The sequence below is a fragment of the Amaranthus tricolor genome, chromosome 3, assembly GCF_026212465.1.
Source record: "Amaranthus tricolor cultivar Red isolate AtriRed21 chromosome 3, ASM2621246v1, whole genome shotgun sequence".
Taxonomy (NCBI): Eukaryota; Viridiplantae; Streptophyta; class Magnoliopsida; order Caryophyllales; family Amaranthaceae; genus Amaranthus; species Amaranthus tricolor.
The window spans coordinates 27,294,461-27,307,512 of record NC_080049.1 but is presented as its reverse complement, the minus strand read 5'-3'; the positions used below and the strand labels follow the sequence as shown (position 1 = coordinate 27,307,512).

Genomic DNA, 13,052 nt, shown 5'->3' with positions numbered 1-13,052 from the left:
CCAAAAGCTCCAATAACTTTTTGTTAGCTAATTTCGTCCGCCAGAAGCGCAAGGAAAGGATAAGAAGATGAGTAATTAACTTGAAAATGTCCAAGGAAAAATGTATCAGGAAGCATCTGCGAAGGATGTTTGATTCTTAAATCTTACTCCATTAGTCCAATTACATTATCAACAACCCGTGTAAAAGCAAACAATTAGTCAAGTAATTGGGACCTTGATTCTATAGAAATATAGGAGTATACTTATGTTATGCGACAGCGGACGCAAGGTCGATGAACAATAATAAAACAATAAGAAATTTAATGTAAACAATAAGAAAATGACACAAGAGATTTAACGTGGTTCACTATCAATGTTATAGCTACGTCCATCGGCACCGAGATCAAATAATTTCACTATAATCGCAAAGAAATTATAAGATGAATCACACTCACAAATTATAATGGTTCTCTTGTGATCTCTCTCAATTTGTGAATCATCATATATTAACCCTAAGATGGGAGTTTATATACTAATGCCCAATAAATGAAGTTATTACATAATAAACACAAAGTAACCGTCCCAAAAGACACCTCCCGTGAAAAGAAACCGCCATTGCGCGAGCCGGGTACAACTACGCAAGCCGCAAAATGAAGAGAGAACGCACTCTGCGCCCCGCGGACCTAGGCAGCAACTTCTCCGCGCCCCGCAAACTACCGTTTTGACCCATATTCATCTTCTTTAATGGTGCTTGCTAGTTTGAGTCACCATTAACAACAACTTATCTATCTATTTAAATTTATTACTGATACAAAAAATATATTACAGTATCAATCACACCAAAGAGAGAGAGTACCATTTAATTAATTAAGAGAAACAAGAAATTTGATTATTTTTTTTTCTTTCATTCATTGGAATTTGTTAGTGATTAATATTATTATTACAACTTGACATAATCCTTCTACATACATAAACAAAAACATTTCAATATCTCATTGTTATTAAATAACTCTTAACTAGTGTAAGGTTTGGAAGCAATGATAGAATTAGGATTTATATTAATTATGATCAAAAGTTAAAACTAAAATTAATTGTAAAATCAATATAGTATAAATTAAAATCTTCAATATATAAAATTTAGTACATATTGAATTTTATTAAAGAAATATAACAGTCCAATTAAATTAAACTAAAAATAACCTAGCAAATCAATAATTGACAAACTTTTTTTTTTAATAGTTTTTTTGATGAGTTTTATCTTGAAATAAAATATTTTAAGCTATTTCAGTTTAATTTTTTAATTTTAAACTGCAATTTAAAACGTATAGTTTAGTTTTATTGGAAATTTTCAAAATTATATATCAACCTTCCTTTGTCCCTGTTAGTGATGATATTAACAAAAAATTATTTTTAATTGATCTTTAATAATAAATATTTTTCGTTAATAAAAAATGCACATAATAATAAATTATTTTTACATTGTCCATTCTCAGCTGAAATTAAAGAACTATGAATTTATAGCTTAGTCGAAATAAGAGAAATTCTTTGGACATGCATATGTTGACTTGTTTTCATACTATCTCGTTAGTTTATCAAGTCTTCATCCTTGGGTCTCTGGAAAATGAACTCTTGACTAATTCAAGCTTATTTACTTTATGTTCGATTTTGAGGATGTGGATTGTTTGAAGAGGTAATTGTCTACGTCTAATTGGAAAAGGCCCTAAAATCATTTATCTTATATGCTCCCTTGCTTATTTAAAGAAGTTCTTATTTGTTATTTTGAAATGTTCGATTTATTTTTTTCATAAAGAATCTTTCTATTTATGTCACAATTTATAGATAAAAATAAACTTATTTATTCTCATTTTAATATTTTAATAGTGTTTGTAGTCCTTTCATATCTTTTACTAACTTTATTTTAATATTTTTATATTCTTTACGATCACCACATGTTTCATACTAACTTTATAAAAATATTTTTTTATCAGTTGTGATCATTAATTTTTTCTACTAACTTTGTTTTATTACTTTTTTTAATGTTTATAGTCTCCATTTTTTTCCTCATCAAATGTATTATTCAATAAAAAAATATATCTACAATGACACGATCTAAAAAATTATGTTTTTCTTAATTCTAATGAACATTCTTTGTAGAAACCTCATTAAGAAACGGGAGGAATATATCTTATTTGTCCCTTTTGTTTCTCTATGAGGAACAATGGTGTTTTGATAATTTTTAATTATAAAATAAGAGATAAAAAATATATGTAGATAAAAAAAACTACTGAAAATAAACGATGATAATTATATATAGCTTTTATAAAAATAAAAATATAGTAAAATTGTATAAATTCAAAAAATATAAAACAATAAATACAAGCTAAATATATCTACTTATAACATCATGACTACAATAAAGTTTCAAAATCCGTTTTTCCACACGCAATAATGAAGGAGCGAACCACAATTTTTTTAATCTCAAATTCTCAAATTCTTAGTGTCCCAATTTGCATATTTTATATGTATTGACCCTTTTATTTATTACTCCATCCGCCAGCCGTCCTTTCCCCTTGTGTCGGACTTTTCGGTATGATTTAAGCGTCATTAGAGTTTTCTTAAACTCCATACTTTACTTTTTTTTTTTTCTAAATAACTTCTAATATTTATATAATTAAAATATTTATTAACTATTTTATTTACATCATTTCTACTTTTACAAAAGAAATAATACAATTATGTGTGATTTTGTTTGATTTGTTTTAAACTCTAGTTATTAAATATACTTCTATAATATTCATAATTTTTTTTCGAGCATAAATTAAAATATTTAATATCAAAGTATGGATTAAATAACGCCTAAAAAAATTGTTGCAGGTAATTTTAGAACATAGAAAGTATATAACTTTGATCTTCTAACTTGCATCTCACATATTAATCTTATTCCTTACATTATAGGAGTAAATTTCATCTAGTTTCATACATTAACATAAACACTATTACTATACTTTTTATAACATATAAACAGGTATTCTATATTATAACATAGAGGTATTTTATATTTATAAAACATAAGTATATAAACTTAATAAAAAAATATTTTCGTGCATAATATTTTGAACTAATTTTTTTATTTTAGGATGGGCTTATGAAAGCTAAACATTACGTAGAAATGAAACTCAAGACTTTACCTAGACAAAATGATACTTACTTCAACGGATGTCTGATGACAGGCTGACAAAAGAAGAGCGCTATGTAATATAAAAAAAGGAAAAATTATACTGAATAATTCCATCTGGTATCAATCTGTTGTGACTAATCCCTACTATTAATTATTTTTAAATAATCCAACCTTTACATATTTGTTGCTGACAACACCCCTTCTCACATTTTAACCGACTACTATAGGCACCTACGAGGCGTTATACTCACTTCTTTTTCCTCATTATGCTTTTTTGTTAGTCTATCACTACTTGATACAAATGTATCAAGTGATAAAGACCATGCAGACAGCCTACAAGTACAAAACAGTGTTTCTAACTTAACATCTACGCCAAATACTTATGGAGGACAGATACTGGCCAAGGATGCTTTCTAAGGGTTGAGTATGAGCCCAAGATCACATTATTGGGTGCATAGAAGCTAATACAACACCAAGGAACAACATCATGCACATGGAAATGGGAACAGACAATAGAAACCAAGTTACAGAGCCTTCTGTCAACCAGCGGACCTTGCTGAATCTACTGAGTACAGGCCAAGACCATTTAGAGCCTGATCAAGCCTGGGGCGTCATCTTTACACACGGGCCAAGACATCAAGGGCTTAGGATCTCACTAACAATCCACGTGGACTCCTAGAAGCTGAGTGGAAAAAGGGCTGTCTGACAGATTTCCAACTCAGAATTTGCCTAAGTGTTTTTGTCTTCTGTTTTCTGTTTTTTAGACGTTTTGTAATTAGCACGTGTTCTTTAATTAGGCGTGTGGTTAGGATATAGCCGTTATGTTAGTTGAGAGCTCTTTATAAGGAGAGCCTCACTTGTGTAATAATCATCATAGATCATACATTCAGTTTTAATCAAAGCAATATAGAGGTATTTCAGAAAAGTGTTCTGTTTTCTTCTTCGAAGTTGGAGGCAACTTCATCAAAGGCTACGGAGTATCCTTTGAGCCTTAGAGTGTTGAGAGTTGTGGAGCAACCTTGATCCTTTAAGGAGACCTTGGACACAAAGTCTGGAAGGCTTTGTACGTATCAGTTCAGTGTAAGTCATAGAAGAGGAACACAGGTGATCATCATCAGAAAATCAAGAAGGGACTTCTTGGTTTTGTTTGTGATTGTTTAGTGTTCTTTTCATGATCATTTGTGGTTTTTGTGAGTAATATCAATTCAAGCTTCTGCACAACAATAATCCTTGCATAACCAAGGCCTTAATCAGCCCTGGTTTCGCATCACTACTCCTCTTTGGTGGTAAGTATATACGGTAACCGATTAAAATCTAGCAACTGACCGGGGGTGCTGTTAGCAACAAATATGCAAATGTTGGATTATTTAAAAATAATTAATAGTAGAGATTATTCACAGCAAATGTGCAATAGGTGGGATTATTCAGAATGAGAAAAAACCTAATTCATTTTGAAATATAAATCTTAATAATATGATGAAACTTATACAATTATAGTGGACAAGATAAAGTGATCTTCAATATATGCCCGGAAAAACCGCATTTTAACAATGGTAACAAAGTTAATACGAGTATAACAGTTACAATGTGCAATAAATTGCATTTTCCTCTCCCTCTCAACTGAGTTAAAATCCACAAGGAAAATAACAGATGAAGACATAATTTCATCACCATAAAATAAAAGCATACTTTAACTTTTTCATTGACACCACTCCAAATAAAATAGTAGTAAATGTTGATCAATTACATTGAGGGTGTTTGGCAAATGGCTGGTAGCTGATAACTGATTATAGTGATTGATTTGACTAGCTAATTTTATTAATTGGTTTGACCAGCTGATTTTGAACTTGCTGCAATAAACAGCTTGTTCAAAAACAGCCTATTTTTATTAATAAGTTGTTTCAACCAACTTATTCACCAAATACTAGCATTAGCTAGTTTGACCACCCAATCCTCAATTTATATTAAAATAAGCTAAAATTGCTTAATAAGCTAATTTGCCAAAAATTCCCATTATATAACACACTATCTGTTTCCATAAGATTACACCATTTAACTTAAATATATGAGATTTTTTAAAGTCAAATAGTGCTATTTCATAGGAACAGAACTCAACTCAAGAGTAATAGAGGGTAAGATAAAACATTTACCAAATACTATGGTTAATATTTCATTTCAAATTAATAGTGATATTAAAAATTCACTATGAACCAATCAGTAATTCAAATATTTATCAAAATAGACATATATCTTTTATGATGATATTATTTAAATATATTTGAGCTTAAAATTAATGTTGACAAAGCACAATAATTCTTAAATTGTTTAATAAAAATAAATAGAGATATATCTTTTATGATGATATTTAGATTTACTTGAGCTCAAAATTAAGGTTAACAAAGCACAATTCTTAGAGAAGCATGTTATGTCTCGGTTAGAATAAATACCACTTTTTTTAAAAAGATTTTAAAAATTGGATTCTTATTGTGCTTCTTAAATGGAGGTCTAGTACCTAGAACAATTCATTTCTATTCTATTTATACATACACAATTTTCTTTTTGGAAATTAGGAATGATAGAGCTAAAAGTGTGTGGGAACATAACAAATTAAGTTAGTGGTTTTCACCTAGTATATATGGAGTAACATTTTATTAAGAAAATTGTGTATGTATAAATAGAATAGAAATGAATAGTTGATACCAAGCTCACATTCCATTTGAGAGGCTCTAAACTTGGCCAATGATTAGTTGATTTTGAGATAAGGTTCATCAAAGTTTTGTGTATTTTTAACATTAATTTAAATATTCAATAATAAATGAACTTACAATAAATAATATAATTTTTTTTGTTAATTTATTTATGATATTGCTAACATTTAATTAACCATGAGTCCATAAATAATACCAACTTAAACATTTTTTTCTTAGATTGATTTCAACTTTTGATTAACTGATTTACCATTTTTTATTGGATAATTAACCTCCAATAATTTGATTCTAGCATGTTAGGGGTACTTTAGGTAAAACACCCCTAAATTTGTATTATTCATGATTAATAAAAATTTGTATTATTATAGAGAGATTAGCATGTTATATCATTCACGATAATTTTCTTATAAATTTTATTTAAATGCTAAATTTTACTTCTAAAGTTATTTATTTTAAATTAATTAAATAGGATACTAATTAGATATATATTTTTTTCTTTATTTAAAAGATATTAACACTAGCAAAGTAGCATTTCACAATAATAAAGTAGTTTAAAATTGACCCTATTACTCAAAACTGAATATGACTTAACTCGACCCAAAATAATCCATCTCTAAAATAATAATAGATTATCAAAATATTTACATACACTTATATCAATAGTCAACAACCAATATTCCATACCATAATTTTGTAAAATAAATAAAAAATAGATTTATAGATCTTTTATAGTACAAATTCTCACAACTCTTGTGATCCCCTAAAGATGACCAATAACCTAAGAAAGGAAATAAAAATCCTGACCCTCCAAAATAAAATCGAAAGTCACTCATAAGTAACCATGTGGCATCCTTTGAGAAAATTTTTCTGTTTTAGTTTTCTCTACCATTTGCTTCCATGCATGGAAAATAATAGTCCAGAGAGAGAAACACGCATTCACTCATCTCTTGGTTGTGTTTTAATACTCTTCCTATTCCTACTACTTTTTTCTCCTTTTCCCGAATTATCCTATGACCCATCTCTCATTTCTCCTTTTCTTTTTTCTCTTTTCTTTTCTAAATTTAGTTTTAATTTTTAAAAATATTACTATTTTTGTCATTTTTAATTTGTACTCTTTTTTATGTTATTAGTTTATTCCACTTATTTTGCATCATTAGATGATTTTTTTTAATTCTACTCTTGTGAAAGTGGTAATAAATTAGACAATCCTAAAAAAAAAAAGAAATTGGTATATTTTTTAAAAAGTGGTAATAAATAAAGAGAAAGAATGAATTATGTGGATAAGATTAGAAGATAGTTAAAATGTATGGATTAGATCAACAGAAAGTAATGAGTCATTATCCAAAAATAAAAATGATGCAAATTAGGAAGGACAGACCAAAATGAAAAATAATGCAATTTCAATGGGGGCCGGAGGGAATATACACTAATAATTATGTTAGTTGGGCTATTTAGTCCATGTATATAATGTGTTTCATGATGAGACCGTCTCACACAATAACTTATGTAATGTTATTTACAAATTTATTAGATTAAACACTCATTTCTAATTCTATCATTTATTTGGTTTTTATTTTATTTTCCAATTTAATTTTACCTTCTATTAAATTTCATCCAAAAAGTGTTTTAAGTACATTTTGATAGGAAGAGAGTGAGTAACGGAGGGAGTATTTGGGAAAGGGATTCCAATTCCAAACCCAAAGGAAACGGAATTGTTGTGGGTACTTTTTAATGGGTCGGATCTTGTACTTGTATAAAACTGTCACACCTCTGGAGTCTGGGCTTGGATCCTCTCTCTTAATAACCTGTGAACAAGCATGAAACTTCGTGATCCATTTCCATTCCATTTATACCAGATTTAAGCTGCTTATAACTCTCATACTTGCTTCTTCTTTGATCTACTTCTTCTCTTATTTTCTTCTTTCCCCTGTTTCATCAAACAGATATTCCTAAACTTTCCATTTATTCTTTCCTTTTTTAGTTTACTGATTCTTTACTTCATCTCAAAATCTCAACTGATTTTCTGTCATTTTGGAAACAAACAATTATGGAGGATATTAAAGATCAAGAAGAGTTCAAGCATGGCTGTAAACTCTGTAACAAGAAGTTTCCAAGTGGGAAGTCTTTAGGAGGCCATATGAGGTCTCATGTAATGGCTAATGCTCAAAAAAACAAATCCATTCCTAAAAAAGTTCCTAACTTTATTGTTCATGATGATGATGATGATGATGAAAATGATGATGATGATGAATATGAGGGTGATTCCGATGTTTTTGGAGCTGATCAAAGAGAGAAAGATAATGGGTATGAACTTAGAGAGAATCCTAAAAAAACATGGAGAATGGTTGATTCATCATATGGGAAGCAACAAGAACAATATGAAAGAGCATGTAAGCAATGTGGGAAAGTTTTTCATTCAGTGAAAGCATTATGTGGGCATATGAGTAGACATTCTGATAAAGAAAGGAACTTTAAGGAAGAAGATGATAATTCATGGTCAATTAATAGCAATGAACAGTTGGGTTTAGCAATGGAAAGTCATTCTGATAACAATAATGATGATAAAAACACCATTAATTCCAACAATTTCAAGCACCAAACAAGATCTTTGACAAGGTATAACTCTCTTACTGATAAATCTTCTTCATTTCACTCTGAAATTGATCAATATGAAAGTGATGTTGCTGCTACTGCACACTGTTTGGTTATGCTTTCTAGGGATTCTTTTGGTTGTAAGAATTACTTTAATTTTACTGGTGAATGTTCTGATAATAAGTCCGTGATCTTAGAGGGGGGATCATCTAACTATGTGGGTATTAGTGAAAAAAAGAAAGATCTTAACTTGTTAAATGATAATAAGAATGTTAAGCAAGTTGCTGTGAAAGATGTGATTTTGGATAAAAATCAAAAGATTAAAAATTCTGATTCTGGGTATAATGAAAATGGTGATAAGGAACATGAATCTGATGATTCTGTTGATGGGTTTGTAAGAAAAAATGGATTTAAGAAGGCTAAGATAGGAATTGGATCAAGGGTAGTTGGAGATAATTCCTTTGATGAGGATGATGATAGGAAGAGAGAAAATAATCCAAGTAAAAAAGGGAACAAATATGAGTGTTGGGTATGTAGCAGGACATTTAAGACTCACCAAGCTTTAGGGGGTCACATTATAAGTCACAAGAAAAATGGTGATAACAGCTTAGATTGCAGCAATTCATCAAAACAGAAAGAGTTTCAAGCTAGTAGTAGTACTAAGAATATGGCTAATAGAAAATCAAAGAAAGTTAAGGGTCATAAGTGTCCTTATTGTCCAAGAGTTTTTAAGTCGGGCCAAGCATTGGGAGGTCACAAGCGGTCACATATGATGGGAGCAGGCCGCATTAGGGGGACAGTGAAGCTTAACAAGGAGACCGAGTGCTCGAAAATTGAGAAGAGGGCCCCACCATCACCATCACCACCACTACCACCACCATCACCTGAGCCAAATCAGCCTCATTTGATTGATCTTAACCTTCCAGCTTCAATGGAAGAAGAATATTATGTGGAATGGTGATGGTAGGTTGGATGTTTCAAAGGCATGAAAGCTAGTTTGCTTTGTGGGAAATGTGGTATTGGGAGACTTTGAGGGCCAGGGTTCTCCAAACGTTAAAAAGAAAATAAAAAGAGAATACAATTATGAAAGTGGGTCATATGGGTTCCATGAAAAAAAATACAAGATGATAAATGTACAGAGTTAGACAGATTGGTTCAAGGATCAAGTCTTATGCTTGAGGCAACTCCATTGGCTGCTATTAGGAAGCAAAAGAAGAATTTTGTGGCAACAACATGGTAGTTTTTACTTTTACTTTTGTCTTATTCCGTCCTCGTTTTCTCCATTTGATTTTGCTGAACTATATACAAAAACTCTCATTTTGATTTTTGTAATGTACAAAATCTAAGGGACAAAAGAGTAACTATTTACCTTATTACTATATATTTGGGATGTTAGGCAAAATAGTTGAGAGTTGGTTGGTCAGACCAGTTAATGCTAATATTTGGTAAATCAACTGGTTGAAATAGCTTATTGTTATGAATAAACTGTTTTTGAACAAACTGCTCATAGCATGATTAGTTCCTTCTAGCTATTAGTCGTTTGCTAAACAAAAAAATTTATTGAATTCTAATTCTTTATATGTTAGATGTTTGTACTACATTCTTTGATGCTTTGTTTAAACTATTGCTTTGAATCATTGAACTAGCAGCTGAATTCTGACATATAAGAAAATTCCTTAGATTTGGTGTCTTTGGTGCAAAAATCTGATTAGTTTCTACTTCCTTTCACTTTTTCATATTATTCAACAAGTTTTAGTCACTTCACACATGATTAGTTGGATGAACTAACTGACAAATTATTTTAAAATTCTTGCTTTTCTTGGGAATTTGTTTATTTTCTCTTCTATTTTAGGAGTGTTGGGTGTAACACTTGATGATTGTCTAGGAATCCTTCCAAGATAAACCAAGAGAAATGCTCATGGCCTATGGGGATGAATACTAAAGAAAAGGCAATTTGGCAAATGTCAAAGTTATCTTCTAAAGGACTCAACTTAATCTTCTATACAAAAAAGCCTTGTGAAAAACCGCTTATTTACCATAGAGCATGTGAAGTGAAGTATATTTTATGATATATTCCTTTGATCTAAATATTTTGGTGTAATTTTTCAAAAAAATCAAAATTTAGAGCATATTTTATTATACTATATGTTTAGGCAATCGATTGTTTTAATTAGATATTAAAAGTACTAACAGCTTGTTTGGTAATCGGTATTAAATAGTGAAAATGATAATAAAAAGTAAATGTAGTTTTAATTTAAAATTCACATTACAAATCATTTCCATTACCATCATTCAGTACCAATCAAACTGACCGTAAAGAAGGGTCTTTCTTAATCGGATTATCGGGTTGATGGATGCTTAAGTGGCTTAAAGGGAAGATTACTAACATAGTAGTGTGGGTGAGGCTAATCTTGATTGAAGGAAGATTAGGAATGATTGAGAAATTGAATAATTAGTAATCAAAGTTGACAAATCTAAAAGCATTTCTTTTTCTATTGTGTTGTGTCAAATTTGTGAAGCTCACTCTTAAAGGTATGGCCACCCACTATTTCACCTGACTGCCTTATTACTTCTATTAAACATATTGTATGATGTACACACTTTTTTTCTTTGCTTCTTGTGGGACAGCCTTTATGCTTAGAGTTATAGATTATAGTTGGTTAAGAAGATATGTAACAGAATAATGAAATAGAGCATCGTTGACTACCCACCAATTTTCTAGTTGAGTTTGGTTATATCAAATTTAACTCAAATTTTGGCCGGTATTACATGATTTGCTCATCTCCTTACAAATTGAAAAAAACAAATAATTATCGATTTTAAGTTACTATTGGCCTAATTTAACAAATCGCGAATTCAATCAATAGATTCAACAACAACTACTATTTGAGCTTTTACTTGTTCATTGGGAGTGTTTGACAATTGACAATTGACTTTTTTTAGTTGGCTTGATTGACTAGTTGAAAATATTAGCTATTTTTGTTAGTTTTAATCTAGTTAAAATAGTCAGCTGTTTATAAAGATGTTTGATAAATTCAGGTATTGGATGTTGACTGTTTGTTAAAGAAAAAGTGGATCAACAAGTCAAAAACCAACAAAAAGCTAATTGGAGTAAACTTTTTTATTTTGGCATAAAAGCCAACTTTTTAGTTGGCTTAAAAGTCATTTACCAAACACTTTTTTTTAACTGTTTGACTAATTAATAAGCCAAAAATCAAAAGCCCAACTAAAAAGAGATTGTAAAGCCAACATTCAAACACCATGTTCTAATAAGAGAGGTAGGGAGTTCTAATTGGTCACAACAAAAGGGGATGGGGAAGAAAGAAAAAGTACAAGAAAGGTAAAAGGCCTGAAAGATGGGAGTGGGGCAGTAGATGTATGTTTATTCTTGGCATTCTGATATTTACCTGCATTATGTTCTAGTTTTATTATTATACTCCTAGTCCTAGTCTTAGTAGGGATGTGTAGGACCACTAGGAATAAGGAAGGTTTAAGCTAGTTGGCTTATACTAGTTGAAGTAAGTTTGAAGACCAAGATGCAAGCAAAGGACAAACTAACTTTATTTGTTGATGGGATAACTTTTTATATTTTGACATAACTTAGCTTGTCTAACTTGTGTACACCAAATTCTAGTCAATATGAAAAATAGCATCTTCTCTTGTTTTCTTCTTACTTCTACTTCTTCATGAACTTATTGCCTTATTTTGATGACCTTCTTTTACATCAACATAGCATGACTTTTGGTTTATGCTACATTTTCAGTATTCTTCAATAACTTTAGGGTCTTGAATCTTTACGATAAGGTACCATGTACCAACTAATTTGGAAGTAGCTTATGAAACTATATACATATTTTTTGGTTAATAATTTTTATTTGAATCTAATATATATTTGGATGCACTTGATTCTGATTTTTGTAGCTTATGTATGTACTCTTTGTTTGACCTCAATGGTTTCATCAACACTTGATACTTTAATGCAATGTTCAAACTAGTTTAGTGTCTCATCACTCTTATTATCTGCCAGCGGATTTGAAAAATTTGCTAAGCGGGGCTAGATTACTATTGTTAGAAAATAATTAGGCTATTTTGCATCTTTTAATAGTAAATTATAAAATTTTAGTGAGGTTAAATGACCTTATTGTTCACTATGTGGGTGCGTCACTGTCTCTAGTTTAATAGAAGTATTAGTGGAATCATGATGTACTCAATATATTTTTAAGAGATTGCAAATGTCACAATTATTAAGAACATGGTAGGGAATACTGAATTGTGTGAATGATATTTATATTCAAAAGAAACAAAGAAACAAGAGAATATATGTAAATAAGAATTAAAAAAGTGATGGAGACACTAACCAAAATAGCAATATCGCAAAATTAAAGAGATATACGAAAATAAAAATTGTGGCAAATTGATAGGGATAGAGAGAGTACATTTTTATTTAGGCAATAACCTATCATCGTTTTTTAAAACTCATCTAAACGTTTAATTTACTTTTCTATATTCACACGTCGTTTCTACTTTTTTCATACTTGAGAGACGTCTCTCAAGCTCAGCCTATTAAAGCTTAATATCTACTCTTACATTATATT

General features: G+C 30.1%; 1 protein-coding gene across 1 annotated transcript; it reads left to right on the top strand.

Annotated features, from left to right (window-relative positions):
• Window positions 1–7,535: 7,535 nt before the first annotated feature.
• LOC130809342 (uncharacterized) lies at window positions 7,536–10,058 on the top strand. Its single transcript, XM_057675070.1, has one exon. The coding sequence runs from the start codon at window positions 7,913–7,915 to the stop codon at window positions 9,416–9,418; it is 1,506 nt and encodes a 501-aa protein (XP_057531053.1). The 5' UTR covers window positions 7,536–7,912; the 3' UTR covers window positions 9,419–10,058.
• The last annotated feature ends 2,994 nt before the right edge of the window (window positions 10,059–13,052 follow it).